Source organism: Tachypleus tridentatus, chromosome 6, assembly GCF_004210375.1.
Source record: "Tachypleus tridentatus isolate NWPU-2018 chromosome 6, ASM421037v1, whole genome shotgun sequence".
NCBI lineage: Eukaryota > Metazoa > Arthropoda > Merostomata > Xiphosura > Limulidae > Tachypleus > Tachypleus tridentatus.
In genome coordinates, this window is record NC_134830.1 from 69,130,166 (window position 1) to 69,155,245 (window position 25,080).

At 34.9% G+C, this 25,080-nt stretch overlaps 1 protein-coding gene across 10 annotated transcripts in view; it reads right to left on the reverse strand.

The window, feature by feature from the left end:
- The window catches only part of LOC143252753 (serine/threonine-protein kinase tousled-like 2), an 84,014-nt gene that overhangs the window by 46,156 nt on the left and 12,778 nt on the right, over window positions 1–25,080 (reverse strand). For 2 of the 10 annotated variants that reach the window (XM_076505388.1, XM_076505378.1), the window contains exon 1: window positions 3,820–4,165. The exons of 4 other annotated variants lie outside the window; for them this stretch is intronic. In XM_076505388.1, coding sequence (XP_076361503.1) covers window positions 3,820–3,837 — 18 coding nt within the window. In that variant the 5' untranslated portion in view covers window positions 3,838–4,165. Of the gene's footprint in view, window positions 1–3,819; window positions 4,166–4,214; window positions 4,292–5,332; window positions 5,490–22,792; window positions 22,817–23,555; window positions 23,724–25,080 lie in introns of those variants that run through there. 4 more of the 10 variants (XM_076505387.1, XM_076505386.1, XM_076505379.1 and 1 more) reach the window with 4 other exon arrangements.

Genomic DNA, 25,080 nt, shown 5'->3' on the forward strand with positions numbered 1-25,080 from the left:
CTGTTAAAACTAATCTCACAAACTTTTCACTGTAAGAAGCCAATTAAGATAATATATTAAACAACTATGCTCCCTAAGCATTTCTACCTCAAACTACAGACTCACCGACACTTATCTGCTGATGAACCAGTGTGAAGACAAAGACCATCGTATGTGATTACAAACAACGAATATGAAATTTTATGCAATTTGGCTTCATGTGCACAGAGGGTGATCTTTGAAACCAATAAATTTTAAAGTCCTTGAAATTCCAAAATTAAAACTTAAGTAAATGTAAAAATTTCAAAAAGGGTACCAGAAAACTCCCTTTTCAAAAACTTGTTCTTGGCCCACACTAAAAATCGTCATTTATAGAGCAAATGAGATTTTAAAACAATACTCACTTTCAGCCATTGGGCATTATAATGTGATGGTCAATCCTACTATTCATTAATAAAAGAGTAGCCCAAGGGTTGGCAGTAGGTGGACATGACTAGCTGCCTTCCTTCTAGTCTTAAACTGCTAAATTAGGGACAGCTAGCGCAGATGGCCCTCGTGTAACTTTGCGCGAAATTCAAAACACAAAAACCAGTTGGGAACTATACTAGACAAACTTGTTCAATGATGGGAGTTCAAACTCATGACCATCAGAGTGAAAGTTGAGCACCATAACCAGCAGGCCATATCAGGCCCATCACTTTTACAAGTCTATAAAACAATCAACAAATGAAGTTATTGTACAGAAGTATATAAACATTTGTCATGATTTCTTCAAGTTTAGTATAACACAATAAAAGCAATTTAAAACAACATAAGCACTGTGCAAACTTGGCATTATATTCTCCCACAAAGGCACCTGTTAAATACTAGAATTTGTCAGCCTTTTACATCTTTTTTATAATGTTTCCAAAGAGAAACAGTGATCATTAAATGAACACAATGTTTGTACATTTAGGTAATGCCTGTAAATATTCCTAAACTGTTTAATCATTTTGGAAAATGATAACTCTTTGCACAGAGTCAATAACAAATTAGTTCAAATTTAAATAGTTGAGTGTCACATACTTAATACTCAGAATACTACAGAATTTGAAATACGTACTATAGAGAAATTATTTTAAAAATCCGCTTTTAAAAACTTGTTACTCAAAATAGATCGTCTAAATTAATGTTGCTCCCAAGTTAGTTTAAATTTAAATAGTAGAGTGTCACGTACTTAATACTCAGAATACAACAGAATTTGAAATATATATTACAGTGAAATTATGCAAAACAAAAATTTCTGATTCTAAAAACTTGTTACCCAAAATAGATCGTCTAAATTAATGTTGCTCCCTTCTATTATGTTACTAAAAATCAACACACCCACTTAAAACCACGTTAATGTCTAATATTTGTTAACATAAGGAATAAGGCCACTGGGTTTTGGAAATATAAACCCACCTCTCACACCCCGACTATGGATTCGCAGAATCAAAATTATGAAAAGCTACAGGTTTTATTTTATTACGACTTTTTAAAAGAAGTCTCATTACATGTCAAGGATCTTGTAATATTTTTCGACACGAACCTTTTTTTTTACATTGTATGTTTTATTTCTAAATACCAATAATACCCATTTAATTCAAACTCTCTGTTTTCTTTTGCACTGACATTAACATCCTTTTAGGGTAGTGCAGATCTTGTCTTCTTTCTTTTCTTTTTACGAACACTAGTTTCCATGTTTTGCCAAGATCACTACAAAAAGTAGCCGTTTTGCAGTTTTCGGGCTCATTTTGTTTTAATGTGGGTTGAAAATCACTGAAAATCCATTGTACGAACTTTTTTAAGGTCAACATCTCTTCACCCTTCAAGATGCACTCACTAGAAAGTGGTTCTAGCTTACGAAGGTTAGAGTGTAGAAGAAAACTGTTCAAAACGTAAATCATCAACCATCTCAACCAGTTTACAAGGATACTCAAATGACACGCTAAAGTTTCAGTATGCAAGACTAGATGTATGAAAATTATTTCCATTACTGTAGAGTAAGCTAATTGGTCCTTTAAGTTTTGAGATAAAAAATTAGACAGATGGAGGAAACATTGTTTCAACGTCGCACCTGGCTTTCTTCGTGACGCTAAACGCTAATGAGTTAAACTCAAACCCTTAGGCCATAATTAAAAATTTACATTCACAACCAAGGCTGTAACTGATTAACCCAAGTAGAGTACGGTACTTGTTTTTTATGAAGGTTTCAGGATGATAGTGTGATACAATTTCTCACAGTTACAACAGCTCTGCAATAAGTACAACAACTGAGTAGCTTTGTCACGATAGTCATGGTGTGCAATAATCACAGTTTATGGATCATTATGATGACTGCTGTCGGTGGAAAAAACATACCATATCCACTTTTTAATGTAGAAAAATGAGGTTGTTTTGGTTTTTATAATAGCATAAAATTGATTAATGTTGAACTGTACAATTAAAACTGTGTGGTTGTTTTAGGCAGTCATGTAAAGATAAACAAAGGGCTATCCGAGTAAACCGTTTCCAAGTTGGAACTGATTGATTAGACTAGATTACAGCTAGTCAACTGTACCCACTGCCAATTCATGGGCGTCCACGGCCCTAAAGTGCGGAGTAAGAGTTTGTGGCAACGGGACAAGAACCATGCACTCTCTGATCCACACTACGGCACACTAGACACTATATCACGCGCGATCCACAGTTAAAGTAACTGTATCAGTATGAAGAAGTGGTTATAACGATAATACAAAAAAAATAAATACACTTTTGTACCCACAAACACCCAAATTAAGTTATGTTACTACTCACTTTCCATAACACAAGCACAAAACAGCCCAGCTGTGGATAATTCCACGTGATAAATTATTGCCACAACAAAACAAAAAAACGTTACTTTTTCTCCGAAGATAATATTTACCAGCTCCAACACGACAGAGTAAAATAAAACGTTTCGAATTATTTAATTCTTACTATAAACAGTTCAAGGATATTCATGTTTAATTGTATAACAATTCTAGATTTATTTAACAGATAATGTAGCAGAAAATAAAACATTCAGCTGCTTATCACCTCGCTCTATACCATAACATTTAAAGAAACTGTGAATAATCGTGACTTTATATTTCAGCAAAGTGCATAACAGAAAGAGTTTTACACCTACAACAGGCGTAATTATTTTATGAAGAATGAAGAAACTAAGACTGCATTTTAGAATTTATATTAAAATATGCAACCTTTTACGTGCCTTAGTTACGAATATTTCAAATAATTTAAAATAACACAACTAATTACAATGGCCCCTGTGAAGTCAGTTTCTCATCATTCTTTGGAATTGGGAAAAGAACAGTCTTCTCATAAATAAATAATTATAAACAGTGAAAGAAGGGCAAATAAGATTAGCGCTTTCATTCGAAATAGAGCCTAAGTTATAATTGTTTTAAAATATAACTTCTAAACACATTATATCTAAAACTATACATACATATGATCATGCATACTAATTCCACGTTTACATTTTCCATTGAAAATGACACATTGCTACTTTTCTGAAATACCTACATTATAATAATTATAACGCTTTTAAGAAATGAATACATCATATATATAAATTTACATTATTAAAGTGTAAAAAACTCCAAAAAAAAACACGATGTTATTCATTACTTTCCTTATATATTAATTAAATGAAACTTCTGACTGTTTATCAATCACCATATCGCGCCTCATTAAGGGGCAATCTGTAAACTTCTAATGCTGGCCACTCATCTCAGGATTAGTCTAAGCGGAAAGTGACTAACTTATCTTACAGTCTCAGTGAAATGAAATACATACGGATAACATCTTCCACATGCAGTCTAGGTTTCACAACGTATGACGGAAAAGTTCCATTCGTCTGGGATTTTGCGCAGAGCTGCGATAGTTAAATGAAGCAATGGGAAAACAATCTAAAAGGAATACGACAGCAGGTCTAGCGAAGGAGAAATTTGGTAACTAGTTTTAGATATCACGTGACCTCCGCGACATATCTTTAACAACATATCTAAAGTGCCATCCAGTTGTTTTTTTTTTGTTATTTTTTACTATCAAGAGTGGTAATGAACAATGAATTGATACAGTTCTATTCATTTTGTACGTTAAAGTATCCAGTATAAACAATGGAAGAACAAAAAACTATAATGTAGATTTACTCTCGACAGCAAGTTTACGGATGAAATGACCAAGCTTACCGGATACGAGATTATTCGATAGCCTTAACAGCAGACCAGTCTAAATAGAAGGATTCAAATATGCACAACAGACTCACACACTGAAACAGACCCGCACACACATACATACATGGGCAACTGTATCACCATGGTATGTACTGAACTGACGTCACCAATGTTATCTGGCTGGTTGCCAAGAACAGCGAGTAAAGAGTGACGTCAGAAGAAATCCCCCTTCCCCCAGTGATTAAACAGTGAGGATTGTGAAGAAAACTCAGGTACCTATAACACTGCCCAAATCATTAACTTTGAAGTTTTGTTTATATCATTCCAAGCCCATGCAAGGCTTTGATTATTGTTCCGAAAGACTGAATACTAGGCTTAAAAGCGTATATGCAGTTATACGCTTATTGTGAAAAATAACGAAGAAACAGTTTATTTTTGAATATACAAGAGTATATCTAACTTTACACTGATATACTAAACAAAAGACAATTCATCATCTACTCTTGTCTGATCAAATAGTGGGATTTTATTGTCACCCTTATAACCCATTAACTGCCCCAAAGTGCTGATCGCACTTTTAAATTATTTTCGGTAACATGATGTGAGCGTTGAATCCTCAAATCCATAGTCCGACACGCTAACCACTGGACCACACTCAACCCTCATTAAGAAATGGTATCAAGCGCATGTTCACTCACGCTGCCACTACAAATCTTAACTAAACAAGCGTTAATTTCATTGTTCCAAAGGTTTTGTTCAATCTTACATCTTAAAATTTGGATGATTTCTCGACTTTAAGTACTTTAACAGCTCTAACCTCGACCTTCGATATACAATCTGTTCATCAAAAGTGTGTGGATTCTGATAACACTCCTCTACAAACTAATACTTTAACCCTAAGTTCTACAGTTAATTTATATAACTAATATAAATACAAACATAAAAATAAGCCACCAACGAAATCTATTTCAATACAAACAAGTGTAGCAAGACAATAATAGCAATCAAACACAAATCAAGGATTTAGCCTTTTTTAAAAACTTCATATCATATTTAAGAACGCAATTCTTTGTTCTTTTTAATTTATCAACCTGGAAATAAACCTTAGATATGTATATATGCAAGTACATTACCATTAACAGGTTGTTTCTCAACTTTTGCACGAGAGCTATCTGCGCAGTCTTTTCCTAATTTTCAATTGACAGACTACAGAGAGATGGAAGACAGTCAAAATAAGCCACCGCCAACTCTTTGGCAATTAATTAGATCTGACCGTCACTCATTCAGCGAACCAACACCTTCAAAGTTACGAGAACAATTTTGTTAAAATTGGCCATAAACTCGAAATCCTTGGATTAAAAGTCTGAGCAAGCTAACCAACCACTAAGTCACACCAAGTCCAAATTACCATTAAAAAAGGAAGTATTCGGGACGAAATGATATGATTTCTTAGAAATGTTTTGATTTTAACACGATATCCTGAAGCGAACAAGAATTTAACACTTATAACGTTGTCTATTTAGAGTAATGTTACTTCAGTGTAAACATAATTCTCTCTCTACATACATATATAACGCATAAATATAAACGAATGCAAACCATTTAAAATATAAAAAGTAAATCAACTATTTATATTAAATGAACTCCTGGATCGATTTAGTAAATGTACATGGTATTCCATTAATCAGTAAGCGTATGTTTTCTATTAAAAAAAAACACAGTCAAAACCTATATAAAAACGCCATTTCATAGTTTGAATATCAAATGAAAAATAAAAATAACTTACAAGAGAAATTTGAAAGAGAGCAGAATAAATTTTATAGACATATGTTTAAATTTGTATCTTTGATCCTATGAGACTTGAATCCCCAACTTCCCCCTCATAAAAAATATTGCATACAATTTTGACGAAAGCGAAAGAAGAATGTATTTCTGCAATGTTGATAAAAGATAAACGTTTCGGATTATAAACACATAGGATATGAATCATCTGAGTACGTAAACCACTCCTTCTCTATGCACATTTGTATGTAGACGTACAATTATTGTTTATACGTACGATGAACACGACAACTAGATGACACACGAACGAATTACTTGTTACAGTACATTCTGCTGAAATACGGGGCATTACATTCAACACTGCAAGTCAAACAGACGACAAAATGTTAAATGGTTTAAAAATTCAATACTGAAAAAAACAAACTATAATAAAAGCATCTAACACTAACCACATGAAGAGTTCTACCGTTTTTGTTTTACAGATTTTTAACGATTTATGAAGTATATTTCTACATATTCTCAGCTAACCTGAGGATAAGTCATTTTTATCATCTTCTACGAAACATAAAGCACGAGATAAGCCATTTAAAATTAGTACAAATATATCAAATTCCGTAAATATAATGAAACGTATAGAGCACAAACGGATTAGCAAAACTAATCGCCAACATGCTACTCCTACAAATTAACGTCGTCTTCTGATCAACGCACACTACGCACGTACACATACCATAGCTAAAAACAAACTAAGTAATCATTATATATAATTAATCACGCTAGTTTTTATTTACAAATATGAGAATGCATCATTTCATCAGTTGGGTTTCCCTGCTGATGGAGGCATTTTCGCCCGTAATTCCAATGATATATCACGAGGTTCGGTCAAATTAGGCCCAACATGGCCAGGTGGTTAAGGCACTCCACTCGTAATTTGATGGTCGTCGGTTCGAATCCAGGTCACACCATACATGCTCGCCTGTTCAGCTGTGGGGGCGTTATAATGTGACGGTCAATCCTACTATTCATTGGTAAAAGTGTAGCCCAAAAGTTGGCGGTGGGTGGTGATTACTAGTTGCCTTTCCTCTCGTCTTATACTGCTAAATTAGAAACGGCTAGCGCAGATAGCTTTTATGTTGCTTTGCGCGAAAGTAAAAACAAAAAAAAACGATCAAATTAAGAGATTTAAGGTTAATCATACACCCATGCACTAAACCAGCAATGTAAAATAATATTTAGAACAAAATATTATTACAAAAACTTCACATAATATCTATGTGTGTACACACACACACACACATAGATATTAAATATTCTGTCCCATGGTGTTAACTAAAATACCAAAGAAAGAACAGTGTGTTGGTTTGTTTTGAATTTCGCACAAAGCTACGCGAGTGCTATCTGCGCTAGCCGTCCCTACTTTAGTAGTGTGAGACTACAGGGAAGAGAGCTAGTAATCACCACCCACCGCCAACTCTTGGGCTACACTTTTACCAATGAATAGTAGAATTGGCCGTCACATTATAACGCCCCCACGGCTGAACGGGCGAGCATGTTTGGTGTGACGGAGATTCGAAACCGCGTTCCTCGTATTACAAGTCGAATGCCTTAACCACGTGGCCATGCCGGGCCAAGAATAGTGTATACTTTCTTTAACCCGGCATATTCACATTTCATTTCCGTTAGGTCTAGCCAAAACCGTTTACCAGAAAATTATCTTTTTTATTGAATCAGACAAAATATTAATATTTCAACAATGCAGTACAGTCTTTTAAAACTTGAACCATGGTCTCAACTAACACTTTTTACGAAAACGATGGCTGACACAACATTAATATGATTCATATCAAGTTGCTATACGATTAGACTCAGGTGTTTTATTACAGCGATCGGTACCATTATAACGTCCTCTATAAATATACACACACTTACAAGATACCTGAACAGTATACACACATTTGAGATGACACAAAATGTTTGTTTTTTAATTTCGCGCAAAGCTACTCAAGGGCTATCTGCATTAGCCGTCCCTAATTTTGTAGTGTAAGACTAGAAGGAAGACAGCTAGTCATCACCACCCACCGCCAACTCTTGGGCTACTATTTTACCAACGAATAGTGGAATTGATCGTCACATTATAACGCCCCCACGGCCGAAAAGACAAGCATGTTTGGTGCGACCGGTATTCGAACCCGCGACCATCAGATTACGAGTCGAACGCCTTAACCCACCTGACCATCCTGGGCCTTAAGACAAACTACAGAGAACATAAAATCGAAACAGAATGGCTACAAATCTGACAGTCTACTTAATTTTGTAAAGTGCAATTATTTTATTCTTAGTAGCTTCACCCATTTTTCTTTTGCTTTCCAAACCAGTTTATTGAATATTATTTGCCACATTATCTTATGCTGCATTCTGACATCGCAATTTATCCAGAGTTTAAAATGTCATTTCAAGTTACTTGTTGTCATTGTTAAAAGTGTATAGAGAAAAGGAGGAAATGTTTGTTTTTATATTTCGTGCAGAGCTACACAAGGGCGATCTGCATTAGCCGTTCCTAACTAGACTAAAAGGGAAAGCAGTTAGTCCTCACCACCCACCGCCAACTCTTTTTCTAACGAATAGTGGGATTGACTGTCACATTATAACGCTCTTGCGGCTGAAGGAGGTGACATGTTTGGTGTGACGAAGATTGGAACCCGCAACCCTCAGATTACAAGTCAAGCGCCCTAACAACCTGGCCATGCTGGGCCTACTCAGTGTAGACGATAGAGAAAACGAAGTACAAAAATATTTAAATTGACCTCCCCTTGGGGTTAGATATATATGCTTGTGGTAACATTTATAAATAACAACATGAATATCCTGCAAGAGAGACAGAGAGGGAGGAGAGTGGATATATTTTCTGGTTAAAGATTTATATTTCGAATACTAATCGAAGGCAGATTCATATCTAATGGCAGCATGCATTACTATGGAAACTCCTAAATTATTAAAAATCCCAAATATTTATCTATCAAATTACCTTTATACATTCATATAATATTAATGTAATTAAGTTCCCTTCCTTTCTCTAATTTTTATCTCGAAAATTGTATTGTTTCTTCCTCTTTTTTCTCGTTCATGATGTTGGGTATCCTTTCAATATTAACGTTTGTTTCTTAAATCTATTAATATACAGACACTGATAAAGGAAAGTACGAACTTTTCGAAAATGCTTTTCTTTTTCCTAATGTCCTTTTTGCTCTGTTGATCTGTTTCTTTGAATGTCATGAACAAAACCGGCTTTAGGATATCATGGCACTTGTAAATCCCACCACCTTGAGTTGTGAGAAAACTTTCCAAGTGTGATTTCACAAGGTTTAGAGAGAAAACGCAATTTTCCCGTTCATGCAATTTGATCAACAAAACTTCAATATTTTAGTTCAAAACGTATAAAACAATTTCTGTGACTATATATATACATATATATAATATCAGTGAAGGTTACAAAAAGGCGATTCGAAATATTAATTACACTTAAATTTTGCATAACCAACTACACTGCACAATTTTTTTTTTTTTTAAGTTTTGCTTCCTGAGAAGTTTTTGCTGATTGCGACAGGTACCTGGTGGATATGCACAAATATAGTTTTGGTTTTGCTTCATCACGTAGGAACTCTGAGAAATAGACAGTTACCGTATTTTCCGCCTAATAAGCCGAATTTCTGGCCCTAAATTTTGGACCTGATTTTTGGGGTCGGCTTTTGGCCGATCACTCCTTTCGGAAATTTCTTCTTCTTAGGAAATGTTTTTCTTTTGAAAATTACCACAGGCGGTAATTTTGTCCCATCAGCAAAGCACGTTAAGACTACAGTGAAACGTTGTTTCTGGAATTTCATTGGTTACCTAATTACAGTGAGTGGAGCCAATAACGAATGACATATTGATTCCATCTCTGTCTCAATACGACACGTTCTGCTTTACTACAGAACGCCAATGATCACACACAACATGCATGCTGACGCTGAAACGAGACTAAGAAATCATTTTGAAGAAATTTGTCACTTCTTAAAAATGGCTTCGGCTTATTGGGCGGTAATAAGCAAAAACCCTCATTTTCAGAGCTGAAAATTGGCCTCGGCTTATTCGGCGATTCGGCTTATTAACCGGAAAATACGGTAACTATTTACCGGCAATAACGTATTTAATTGCGTTTATGTTTCTTATACGCTATTAAGTTCAACATAATTAAAAGTGTTTTGCTCCTGATTTTCCTTTGTTTTCAATGTCCGGTGCATCACGTTACAGTGTCCAACAGTAGTCAGCAAGCACTGACGGATTCCAGTTGCCCTGATATCGTTTTTCCATTGTAGTAAATGTCCTGGTGAAACTGAAGATTTCGATGAAACGATACGTGATGGGCAAATTTGGTGTGATTTTCCTGATCATCAGCCAAAAATCCATAAAGAACACCCAACAGTGTTCAAGAAGCAAACACTTTGTTGTGTAGTGAGCTATTTATGGTTCACTAACAAAGTTAGGTTTGCAGTGTTTAGAAATGAGCCGCTCGTAAACGACATGAAGATTACCTATATTCTAAGACTTAACTAGATCAGGACTAATGTAAAAGACGATTTCCGCATAGTTTCAACAGGCTGAGTAACTCGGTGTCTAAAATATATGTTTTTAAGGCATTAAAATACCACATCTCGTCATGTGAACAGAAATTAAGCTATTTTATAAGTGGAAAACCTCAGACCAACTTAAATAATTGTCGAATATTAATCGACGAAAAACTAACACAAGAAGATGCACGTGCACAATTCACAATCACAACTTCATCCTAACAAAGACCACACAATAAGACAAAGCAACGGTGGACAATTTCTTATTTATATATCAAGGAAGAAATATATGGCGTCCGAATAATGTTCACGGATTGCGCACCTTAGTTTTAGGATACAGACGAAATGAATCGCTTACTACAGTGGCTACTATAACTTCATGAAACAACGGAGGTATATTGCAATATGTACGAAATATTATGGTAACTATAGGAAATAGGCCTAGTTAAGAACACCCATCGCAAGTTTTTGTGCTACACTAATCAAATAAGTTATCACTCTTTTAACGCACACACAATCCCAAAGTAATGAGATTTTTTTTTTTTTTTTTTGGCAATGGAAACCCCAAATTTACATTTCGATCCGCTAAAAACTAGAATAAGCCCACATAATTATTCTCTCGAATAGAGACACAAAACTCATAAACATTATAAGATTTTAAGGTTGGATGACATATAAGATTCGGTTTGAATTTCGCCAGTTGCACGAGCGCTAACCGTCCCTAATTTAGAATTGGTGGCTTTTAAATAACAAGCTAAACAAAAATCAATGCAATAGATTACTGCATAATCCAACAAATAACCTGTGTTTTTATTTGTAAAAATACGAATTTCATCAATCATCGTGAAAAACAGGACTTTCGTTACACAACTGCATGAACTTTTGAATTTCGAGCAAAGCTACAAGAGGGTTATCAGCCCTAGCCGTAGCTAATTTAGCAATGTCAGACTAGAGGGAAGGCAGCTAGTAATCACCACTCACCGCCATCTCTTGAGCTACTCTTTTACTAATGAATAGTGGGACTGACCGTAAAATAATAGTGTCCCCAAGACCGGAAAGCGAATATATTTGGTATGACGGGGATTCGAACCTGCTATCCTCAGATTACGTGTCAAGCGCCCTAACCTTGCAACTGCACGAAGAAGTCACATATACCTAAAACGTTCATAATGTTAAGTGCAGTAGTTCTCAAACATCTGTTGTTTGCGGACCATATGAATGTTTTTTCTTTTCGCTTTTATCTCGGCAAATCACATTGGGATCAGTCTATACACTGTTCTGACACTTCTTTTGCATAATTATGCGACTGATTTATAGACCACCTAAAGGAAAGCCCATAAACCATTAAGGTTACGTTTACCGCAGATTCAAACGGCATGTTGTATATTATTATAAAGTTACTATCTTACCAGTAAGAGTCCATATTAATGATGTTTCTCCTGTTCGCTGACGTCATTGATCTACTCTCACATAATTTTACCCCACTGTCAGCCCTTGCTAAGTTACTACATACCGACAATATTATTATTACCTGCAGTAGTAAGTTATAATAACAAGAATGCAAGAAGGTTCAAGAAAATTGTGTCGTTTTATATGTTTTAAAGTATATTTGAACCGGATATTTACGAAGTCAGAAAAAATGCGAAGAATAAAAAAAGCCAATTTAACTTATAATTACATATAGTGTCTTGCAATAGGATTCACTATCAATAACGTCACACTTTGGTGAAATACAAATAATGTAAACAATATTTTATTAAATTGTTTTTATTCAAAAATATAATTATCAAATTAACGTTATGTGTGAAAGAGACTGAATATTAACGAAACCAACAAAGAAAATATATAATTTGAAATTTGCTGATCGCATAAGTATTCAGCCCCCTAAATCAGTACTTGGTAGAAGCGCCTTTGGGCAATTACTCATGTGAATCTTTTTTAGCTTTGCACAAAGGGATGGTGTAATTGTTTTACATCTGAGAAGTTCGTTAGGGATCGTTGATGAACTGTACTCTTCAAAACTGGCCATAAATTTTCTATTTTTTTTCAACTCAGGACTTTAACTGGGTCTCTCCAAGACATTCACTTTCTTCTTTCAAAACCTCTACAACGTGGCTTTGTCCTTGTGCTTCGGCTCAATGTCCTGCTGATATGCGAATTTTCGATCCAATTTTAGATTCTTGGCTGACTTAAGCAGGTTTTCCTCTAGGACTCATCTATATTTTGCTCCATCCATCTTTGCCTCAATCCTGACAAGTTTCCCAGTCCCTACTCATGAGAAGCGTCACTTTAACGTGATGTTGCCACCACCCACTTGGATGGCCTTAACTGGGTGATAGGGTGTGTTGGTATTGTGCCAAACGTAAAGTTTGTTTTTTCACTTTAGACCACACAGATCAATATTTGTCTCATTTGACCACAAAACCTTCTATCACATGTCTGCAGCATCATTTACATACTTTGTTATAAACTCCATACAATATTAATATTATTCTTTTTCAGTAAGAACTTCTTTCTTTACAACTCGCCCACACAGACCAGCTTCGTGTAGAGACCGGGATATTGTTGATGCACGTGAACTGTTTTCCCTCTCAGACATGGAACTTTGTAAATCTTTCAAAGTTACTATTGGCATCACATTGGCTTCCCTAACCAGCTTCCTGCTTGCCCGGCTGCTTCATTTGGAAGTGCAGCCTGTCTGTGTAGCTACTGGATGGTGTGAAAAACATTCCACTTCTTAATCGATATATTTCACCGTTCTCTAAGACAAAATCAGCAACTTTGAAATTTTCCTGATCTGAGCTTCTCTACCACTTTATTCCCGACTTGTTTCTCTTTAAACTTCACGGATAGTTTGTCGTATGATTGTGCGAGTTATGGCTTGAACAAATGCATTTACTTTGAAATCAAGTTAAACCACTTTGAGTACACACAGACACAGACCATTAAGCTAATTTTGTGATATTTCAAGTTAATCTTTTGCACTTGAACTGATTTACGGTTAGCGTGGCAAAAGGAGGTTGAATACTCATGCAAGTGAGAATATGCTAATTTTCTTTAAAAACCTAATTTACTAAGATAATATTAGCGTTTTTTAGCTTTCTCAGTTTGGAGTAAATTGTGTAGATTCTAAATATGATTGCAAGCTCAAATGGCAATAAGGTGCAGAAACTTTGCAAGATGCGAATACTTCTGCAAGACACTGTAGCTTTTTAACCCAAGCATTCTCGAAAGGTGGACCTTCTTTCATCTGAGGCAAACAGATATAATTATTGTTTGTTGAGTACTTACTCAAAGTCGTCAACATTTGTATCACAATACTCACTTATAATTAAACACTCCAACACTGATTAAGTCCTTGATATATAAAAGTAAAAACATTTACTTTGTTAATGTTTACAAAAAAAAATACTAAATACAGTAGGAACTTAGTTAACACTTCACAAAACAAGTTTTAATGTTTCTTCATTTGCTTTTCTTAATATAAACATGTTATAGTGGTCCTTAAGCTTGGTCATCAGTTCCTGGGTTCTCTGGCTAAAACCTTTAGGGTACATGCACTGGTATACAACCTCTCTTCAAAGTTAATTCATTACGCCTTTTAGAGTACAAGATGAAAACAGGTTAAGGAAAGCGAAAAATACCCCTTGGCAGTAGAAATGAAGAATACCTTTTCATCATATCATAACGCACAATACTTTGGGCTATGAGCAGTCATCTCTTCAATTCTATAAACGTTTCCACAAACCTTCCTTGATCTAACACTAAGCCCAGTCCGACAGTACACTTGTAACTCAAACATTGGCCATATCTTTTGTAACCTTCTGTTAACGGGATTATATTTCAGGTTACTTTTACAGAACAATGGAAGGTAAATCACATGTGAAATATTAAAATTTAATATTCTTAACATTTAGTGTAACACAAAAGCTGAACGACAGTACTTGAATTCAGCCACCAGTTAATATTTCGTGTCCTCCTTTTGCCTTAATAACTGCAGATATTCTTTTCAGACATTGTTGCGGCATCTTTATTTAAAGTATCCTTTGAAAGTTTACTCCAAATATCTCTAATACACTTCCAAAAATATATTTGGAAATAACTTTTAATTTGTCAAGATTTTGGTCTATCAAATTCCAAATCTGCTATATTGGGTTGAGATTGGGGCTCTGTAGAGATCAGTTCATCATTTGAATGACTCCAGCAGCTTCCTGAGATCTCAGTTAAGGAATTTCTGCATATATTGAATCAGTGTTTGGGGTCATTATTTTCTTGGTAGTAGAATCCTTTACCTATATCACGCAAACCGCTAAGTAAACCATGACAGATTAGTTTTTGGTGGTGGTTACGCTGCTTCATTATTCCATTTGTTTAATAAATATCTCCTGTTACCTCAGCATAAAAACACCCGCGAATCATTACACTGCTTCGCCCATGCTTCATGGTAGGTAATATGCACTGTATCTTTCACTTTTCTCCCGCCGGACGTACAACCTACGTTTTGAATCAAATATTTAAAACTCGGACTCATCCATCCATAACATCCTTTTCCAATAATCAGCAGTCCAGGATTTGTACTTTTTAGCAAATTTCAGTCTCTTGACAAATTTAGAGATCGAAGTAGAGAGTTTTAACTGCTTCACGATCAAATATTCCACTTTCGTTGAGTGTTATTGACAATGTATATCTGGACACTTTTCTTTCTTTTGGTCCATGATCGTTTATCTCATGCTTGAGATCAGTGGCAGTCTTCCTTCTGTCCCGAATGCTGCATGAACGAAAATACTTAACATCAGTATCATTTAATTTAGATGTTCTGTCTCTTCCTTCCTTATTTTAAAATTTACCTGTCTCGGTCTCACGATCTAGGGTGTACTTGATAGTGTTTGCGGAACATTTAATTAAAGTATGCAGCAATTTATCAACGTCCAGCCAGGATCAAGTAAAGCTTTTATGCAAACTCTTTGCCATATTGACAATTCTCTACACTTTTTGGAGCGTGGCATGACAACAAAATTATAAATATATATAATGTTAAACACTGTTTTTATGAAGGTGTATTTGTGAAGTGCTATGAAATTGACTTCTTCTAGCATATATCGGTACCATATACCAGCTTCTTGCTAGATTCTTTCTGTATAGTTGAGACATTACAAGAGGCATTATAAGAGTTATATCAGAATCTAAATTTGATTAGTATGTTTATTCAAGCAAAACCCTTATAACATACCCTTGGTACAAGTATATGGGAATTCTAAAGAATGACAAGTATTCTATTCTTGACTCATTCAATTGTCAACAGGAAACAGTGAAATATCACCATAGTGTTGAAATTTACATTATGTAATAGCATGGAAGAATTAGCCCCATAAAATAGAAATAATAACAAAATATTCTATTATTATAACACTTTTGTGCAGTGCTGTATATGTTTGTTGTATCTTGACCATGGGCCATGTCTTCAGCTTTAAGACGGTTGAAGATGTGTACGATATGGAATGGCCAGAGTATTTCTTTTAGAATAACTGCCACGTTTTTGTTGTCTTTTTGTTTTTTTCCTGGTGTTAAGTTGCTTCTTACAACATCATAAAACTTTGCTCTACAGTTTCTTTTATGCCTTTGATTTATTTATTCTTTTCAGTCACGTCTTTATCCTTTGTGGTCGTGCTGACGTTTGTGAAGATAACAAATGGCGGCTACATAATTATGAAGTAAATACGAAGATCTCAACTGATTCATTCTGTAAAGTATTTCAACGATCTCATTTAACACCCAGTATACGTGCTTCTGTTATTTTCGAATGCACATTACAGTCAATACCGCATTAGAAGCTCTGGTTGAATGTACGTACTGATAGGCCTTAACTGATTAGAGATAAAATTTCCCGAAACTAATATAACAAAGTAACAAATACTGAATATAATAGAAGATTGAGTCTTGTATATACATTTATCACATTAAACAAATTGTCTGCTAAATAATTCAGAAGAATAAATTAGTAGCACGAATATTGTACAAATCCTATATAAACATACGTTCGATGATTAAGTACAAATAGCTTGTAACGCCATTCATATAACACACAATTCGCAATTTGGCTTATTTTTATTTGTCCATGTTTAGGTTTAACTGATAACAAGTGGAATTTCCCCGAAACCGGTATAACTCAGAGTCAAATGAAATATGAGCTTTATACTTTCATTTAGTATAACTTTAATGTTCGGCGGCATTAACTGCCTTTACGGACAACTTTCAAGCACGTTATACGTACCAAGAGATATTTGATCACTCTGACGAAGTCAGAAGCAACTCCCAAGCTGGAGTTTGCTGCTCTATTCTCATAAAATCAGAATATCTTCCCACGTTAAAACACAACTGACAAAGTGGATTTGAAGAGGCAGCGTGTGAAACTTACGAGTTAGTATTCCCGAAAAAGATTCTTATTAGCTTTGTATTCTTTAATTTTCGCTAACATTCAAAGGTATTTCTAAGCAAGCAAATCTAAAGCTAGTTTTTGGCCTATTGACACTCCAGCCTTTGCTCGTTTTTGTGATAGGAATGTCTTCATTACATTAGATAATTTTCTTTAACCGTCCACACAGTTACTCATTGTTGTAGAATTAATAACATCCATGTTCATGGAATACTTACAAATAAAAGGCTCAGATATTTGCCCTAGTTTCTTTATTGGTAGGAAAAAATATCTCGTAACCACTTACAAAATAACGTATTATCATAGAAAGTCACTTAAATGTCCCAGCTACACAATCTGAAGTAATGCTACTGCTCACACAATAGCACAAAGAAATTTTATAAGATGCCGGAACAATCCTGTAGGCCAAAGACTTCTTAACATAATTGGTTTAGAATGCACTCAGCTGTTTACTGTTGTCTGCCTTAATATTTGTGCCATCTAGTGAGTAAAATAAAAACTATTTTTAAAAGTAGTTCCCGCTTCCCTTATTAGATAGAAACATCATGTTTGTTTGTAGTGACTTGTGAATATTAACGCATCTTACTGTTGAAGCCAGTAACCAACTATAGGTATAATCTGCAGTAAGTTATGTAAAAACCTGTTAATTGCACAGTATCTGTTTTACGGTTTACACAAGTTTCAAACATGAAACTGGTAATATCACTGATATATTTCCTTACCGAGATAAAATTGGCTACTGATATCAACAAGCCCTTCTTGTTTTACCGAAATTCCAGGTTTATTAATTTTGTAAGCGAAATGTTAATAAGGATTTGAAATATTTTCAGGCAAAACATTATATAAGACGGAAGAGGTTTAAACAAAACACGGAACTTTCTTGTTTTCGACACATACAATTTAAGACAATTTGATTCACTTGTGATTTTAATAACAAAAATATTTTCAAAATAACGCAATGTCCACTAAAATTGTGACATGCTAACTGTACGTAATTTATTTTCGTAATATAAAAACGTTGTTATACACAACGTATTATAAAGATTCCAAAAACGCCACAAGAGGGGTAACCTCATTCAGGGCCTGGCATAGCCAGGTAGTTAAGGCACTCGACTCGTAACCTGAGGGTCACGGGTTCGAATCCCCATCACACCAAACTTGTTTGCCCTTTCAGTCATGGGGCGTTACAATGTTACGGTCAATCCCACTATTTGTTGGTAAAAGAGTAGCCAAGAGTTGGCGGTGAGTGGTAATGGCGAGCTGCCTTCCCTCTAGTCTTACAGTTATATTAGGAACGGCGAGCGCGGATAGTCTTCGTGTAGCTTTGCGCGAAATTCAAAACAAACCAAACCTCATTTATTGCAAATACGAAGCAGTAAGTTTAAAGCTAAACTTACCAAGTTTTATAATAATCATGAATTTATACACACATACAGTGTGTATGTGTATTTTATTCGTGTTTTGACACATAATGAGTTAGGTGTTGTTTTCCAGTTTTAAAATACAATTTATTTGTGAAAAAACAGCGTCTTATTGTATACATATGTACACTTGTATCTCTTATTAGAAAGGGTGCTCAAAAGGTCCGAGAAACTTAAGACTTACCAAGAAAAGGAATAAATATAGGGGACCTAATCACTTTTTAAGTGTGTGTGGGGGGGTTTGTAGTTACCCCACTGATACCTGACAATACTTGTTTCTAAAAATTAGTGAATTCAGTCATCATTCCTATATTGTCTTGATTCCATGAATTACTTTTTGTATCATTCTTGTTTGTTTTTGAATTTTGCGCAAAGATACACGAGGGTTATCTGCGCTAGCCGTCCCTAATTTAGTGTAAGACTACAGGGAAGGCAGTTAGTCATCACCACTCACCACCAACTTTGGGCTACTCTTTTACCAACGAATAGTGAAATTGACCGTAACATTATAACGCCCACCACGGCTAAAAGGGCGAGCATGTTTGGTGTGACAGAGATTGGAACCGGCGACCCTCAGAATACGAGTCGAGCGCTTTAACCACCTGGCCATGCTGGGCCAACGGGATTCAAACCCATTACTGCAGCTTGCGCATCTAGCGCCCTGACTACCAGTTATTTAAAGCTCCTAGTTTTTAATTGATAGGCTAGAAAGAAGGTAGTGACTTAACATCATCCATTGCAAACGCTTGGATCACCGTCTAATCGAGCAATGAAACGTATATTTTTTTTTTCCGGCAATACGTCCCGAATTATTAATCCTAAGATATACATCCATATAAATATTAACTCTAGGCCATGCCCAGACCTGTAGAAAAGCAAAGAATAAAACCTTTTTACATAATGGCTTTTTAAACTAACGTAACTAGATAAAACACTATAAATATTTACAGAACATCCAAGTATTCAGAGGTAATTTATATAGCGAAGAATTTTGAGAAACTTTGCCCTTTTAGTTTTGGTGTTATGGTCTAGTTTTTGTGTTGTTGTTTTACAACTTCGCAAATAATAATTTTGGAGTAAGTAAAGCAAAAGTTATCAAAAGATGAATAACTTCTAATGTGTTATGTACCCATCACCAATATCTAAATCCAATTTTTAGCGTTATCAACCCTACCGTTGAGACACTGGGAAGCTCTGCCAAAATATTATATACGGCTAAATTAGGTAGAGACAACCGTACAAAAATACAGATAAATATACAACTAAACTGTAGACGTAGAGATACATTGTATAGAAATTATATCTTACACATAGTAAAATCGATTGTTCTTATTGGTTTAAAGAGTTTCCCTTACAATTATGCCGTGAACTTTATTTACTAACAATCTTTCCAGAAAGTTTCTTGAAGTCCTGTTACGTCAGTTATTCATAACCTTATCACAGATTTTAATTAGAATAATGCCAACAGTTTACACTTCTGTCGAGAAGATTTACATACAATCCCGTCTTAGATACTTCTTGAAGTGCTATTTTGATTTTGATTTCATTTTCATCCTTATATCTGGAATAACAGACAATAATAGGGAAGGCAAATGAGTCAACGTCATCTATCTTGGACTACTATTTATCAACGAATAATGGTACTGATCAACACGTTATAATGCCTCCAAACCACGAGTTCCCTATCCACCAGGCCATGCCAGGTCTTCTATACAGGTATCTTACTAGCAACACTGTTAAATGTTTTGGTAAAAACCTTAAATAAAAAACAAACAATACTTCTCGGCTATTTCAGTTCAACTACCCCCAGACATTTTATATGTAATTATTTTCAAAGGTTACACTAATGATCCAATCAAAAGATTCATCGGCAATCGATTCAAGGTTTCAATCATAATTGCTCGTCAAAAGTTATAACTACCATCACAGCAAATTGCAATCTAAATTCATTCAGGGCTTTTCTTGTAATTCTGTCAAAGGTTCTACTTGAATCAGGCCACGATATGTACTTACGAGCTTGTAATTTTTTAACTGAGTTTAATTCAACCATGCTTACATGTCTTTTTAAAAAATTCTCAGCATTCTTATCTTGAATTGTATAAAAATCCAATCATTAGCTTTATTATAATCCATGAATTGCACTTACAATCTTTTCACGAGTCTCACCTGCATGGGTGAAAGTACTCCATTTGTAAACGGAAATCCGTCAAAATGGCCTTTCTCAGGTACGAGTATAAAGAATGGTTAAATTTTGTGTGAAGTAAACACGTTGCATTTTATTACCAGCAATTCTTTGTTCTCAACTGATCTAAATTTCAATCATTTTCATTCATACAAAGGAAGGGTGATAACTAGTTAATTCGGTGATATTTTTTTTTTACGTACAAATGAGTTTTTAAAAGTTAACTGGGCATACTTAAGTAAAATGGTTGAGTATTAACGTTTAAAAAATATAACTAGTCTCGTATGGTTACCAGGTTGGTCCATCTGGTAGCATGAGAAGTTGTGATTCCTGAGTTTCTTTACCTTTTGATTTCTACAAAGTAACGTTAAAATTTGATTCTGAGTTGTGCAAAAGGGCTCAGAATGCATATAAGAATATGTACAACCCTAAACAACTGGGGGCCTTGGTTGATTTAAACCTTCAATTAATAGGACACTTTCATATGCATGTGACTGGCAGTTTTTATTTTTACTTTCTGATCATTTTTGGGAGTTTAATGGTTTGTTTTTCGGGTATTAGCGCAAAGCTACTCAAAAGCTATAGGGCGTAGACAAAAAGTGGCTCCCCCTTGAAAATGGTAATCTATTACATCTTTTATCAGATAACAGAAAAATACGTAAAACTATACGTTTTTAGAACGTACTCGACGGGATCTGTTCAAATATGATCTCAAATCCTATTTTAACAGTGGCTTTCGAAAATACCTAAACTTTTCATGACTTTAGTTACATTTTTCCATAAATGGTGTTGTGAACCTGGTGTAGTTTCTTAGATTTTCTTATTCCACTTAGCCTACAAAATGATCAAACAAGTTTATCTTTTAAGGACTCCATAACTGTAGATATTTTTAGACATAATAGAACTGATGTTATGGTATGGCCAGGTCAATCACCTGATATCAATCTGATAAAAAATCCACGAGCTGAAATAAACCGATTAACGAAAGATCGCAACCCAAACCTGGATGATGAACGTTTTAAAGTGCTTCAAAGATCGGCAGTCAATCACTCAGGAATACCTATACAAACTTACTGAAAGCATACCACGACGACGTGAAGCAGTACTGAAATATAAGGGAATGCAGACTAAATATTAACTTGTGAAACTGATACGTGTTATTTTGGGTTTCACTTTTACGCTCGATAATACAGATAAACTTGTTTGATCGTTTTGTAAGTTAATTGTAATAAAAAGATCTAAGAAACTACATCAGGTTCACAACACTTTTTATGAGAAAATGTAACTAAAGTCATGAAAAGTTCAGGTATTTAGGAAATCCTGCTTTAAACTAGGATTTGAGATCATATTTGAACATATCTCGTCGAGTGTGTTCTAAAAACATAGTTTTACATATTTTCTGTTATCTAATAAAAGATATAACATGTTAACCACGTTTTCAAGGGGGAATGATGCTTTTTTTTATATATACACCTTCCGTACGTGCACTAGCTGTCCCTATTTTTGAAGTCAGAAACACCCACTGTCAGCTTTTGAGATACTCTTGTTAGAACAAGTACTGGGATTTGACCGTCATCTCTATCACGCACTCGCGGCTCCATAGGACGCGAAAAATAAGCCAGCAAATCAATAGTTCCCATGCTAAACACTTGAACACGTTCGACCTTGTAATTACTATTAGATTTTAATATCTCTGCTTACATCCTATCTGGACTTAAACGTTACGTAAAATAAATAAAAAAATCAGGTGCTTTGCTTACTGTACACATGAATATTACAGGTATGTATCATTCTTCTAAGAAAAAATAATAATTAATTTGAAATTATGCAGTAACTATTTAAAACATGTAAACAACGCACCAATCTCATAGTAGAAAGAAAGCACCAATTTTGTGTTGACAAATCTGAACAAAAACCAACCAACCATAATTTACAACAACAACAATGTACATAGAATTTGACATATCATAAGGCAATAACGTTATATTGGTTTATGCTAAAACAGTATAAATGAAGACATACGAGTACGAAAATTGTAGGTGTCCAACAGTTGTATTACTATTTATACATTTCTTGCAGGATCGTTTGTTGAAAATAACATCTTACTGGCTAAAAATAAAATAAAAAATTCCCAAAGCAGACATGACAGTTTTATACAAACAGCTCACCAATGTTTAATGGAGACGTCACAATCGACTAGGATAACTTTCATACACCCCAGCCATATAGATCTATCGCTTGTGTTGAATGACAGCACAAAACAACCCAGTCGACCTATCACTGTTAATCTTGTATGATTTAAAAACAGGAGAAAAAAACACTTTAGAAAAATAACGTATTATAAAATGTTCATAAATGTATTGAAAAAATCTAATGGTAACATTTAAAAGTCGACAGGAAATCAAGCCGTTATCATACACACTACCTTTTCATACCTACACCTAAAATCTCCTACCATCAAAACCCTTCAGGTGAAACTCACCAATAATTAACAAGAAAAATTATCTTCGCGCATGCGCCAGTTATGGAGATGCAAATACGTGACAGCACCTACTTCCTGTATGGAAGATTTCATAATAGGTTGTGTTCACAAAACAGCCTTACAGAAGGCTTGTATTCCTCTGAAACATTTATGCAACAAAAGAGATACAGCCGTCGGTGCTTTTGAATGTACTTATTAACCGAGAGAAATGTTACAACAGAAAGATGACACTGATGTACCGGAAGTACTTTCCTTTAGTCACCACTTAATGTGTTTCTTTTCTCGTCATAACACCCTTGTATCCTTCTGGCAATTTGAAACCATGTTAAATAGTTGCAAATTTGTGGCTATTTTTAATTTTGACGCTTTTAGAGGAAACAAAACAGAAATTACAAGTAACCAAATATGAAAATATGGATAATGAACGTAGATATAAAGATAACACCGACCTTTCCCTCGACTTCTCGCTTCGTCTGTTACTACGGTAACAAGGTTAGCAATGCGGCACTGCTAGTTACCAATATAACAAATACTGCTGTAGCGCTGCATATGCACTGTAGTCACTTCAAGACGCTGATCCCGAAAACATCTTGTACCACGCGAACGCCAGCGCCAGCAGAAAAATACCCATGGACGCCTTGTTCACGTGATAAAGACATGAACCTTTACACAGACAGGTCGAGACAGTTGGACCAGAAAGCTCATCATCCTGATGTTAAATAAGGTCATGTGTTACTATGGCAACCACAAAAGCTGCTCACCTTAACATCAGATTCCCTTCAATATATGCAAAATGAGGTTAAGACTTTCATTATGTAGCTCTACCTGCTGTCCGACGTATCAAACTTATCGCACTGTTGTAACCTATCAAATACCACTCCAAAACATTTGTTAAATTTTGTGTGTGAGTACTTATTTTTCTGAATGATTTATGACTGCTCACAAAATTACAGCTCATCAAAACTTAATACAATTTAGGAAACAACACATTAGTAAAAATTATTCAGACAGAAATAGATTACGCGAATTGATAAATACAATTAAAATTTGTAGTGGTAAAAATAATAGTTTTAATAAAAATTATAAAACTGAAATTTTGTAGATGTTATTAAAATACATGCAGGTATAAAGATATTTCGCAATGGACGTTTTACTTTCATGGAAAATTACCGCCACACAGTGTTCAAGACAATTAACTAAATGTCAAGTGTTCCCCTACTCGCTCCCGGTGGTTAACAAGCCAAGCAGTACTCCTCTCTGTTTGACCAATCAACTTTCTATGTGTTCAACTTATATGCGATGTAGCCACATTTAGGTAATTGGCTTCAGAGAGGCAAGCCTACAAGCATTCAGCCAACCAAATATACGAGGAAGAGGAAAATGGCAAGTTTTCGCGCTGCGCGCCAATTTCTAAAGATTTGCGCCACGTGCTTTTCCGAAGAGCACGTGGCACATGCGCATGAGCAAGAATTGTGAAAAGTAATTATGTAAGGACCTGGCGTATAACTATTTATTTAATTTAAACAAAAATAGAAAATGAATTTGTTTTTGTAACTACTGGGTATAAGTGTCCAAAAATATGTTGATCCTAAAATATTATTCTATTTACAGTTGTTAAATAATCAAATGCATAACTTTTAAAACATAAAAATCGTTGTTCTTCGAATACTATGGATTCGATATAACGGTCACTAACCCGAGTGACGCTTAAAATTTCAGAATCATTTCTAAAGATATCACATAATATCTTAAATGAACGACAACTTTCTTAGACGTGCGTTAGTGGCTTTAAATGGGGAAGTCAAATATTTATGTACTTTCTTCAAAACTTGTAATTACAACAATCACACATCCATTTCCAGGCTTAGAAAGTCCACCTAATAAAATTTTAGTCAGTCCCTAAATTCCACATAAAAATTCATTTGCCCAACTGGAAAACAATGTAGCCTAACATCACAACAGCACATGCTCTAA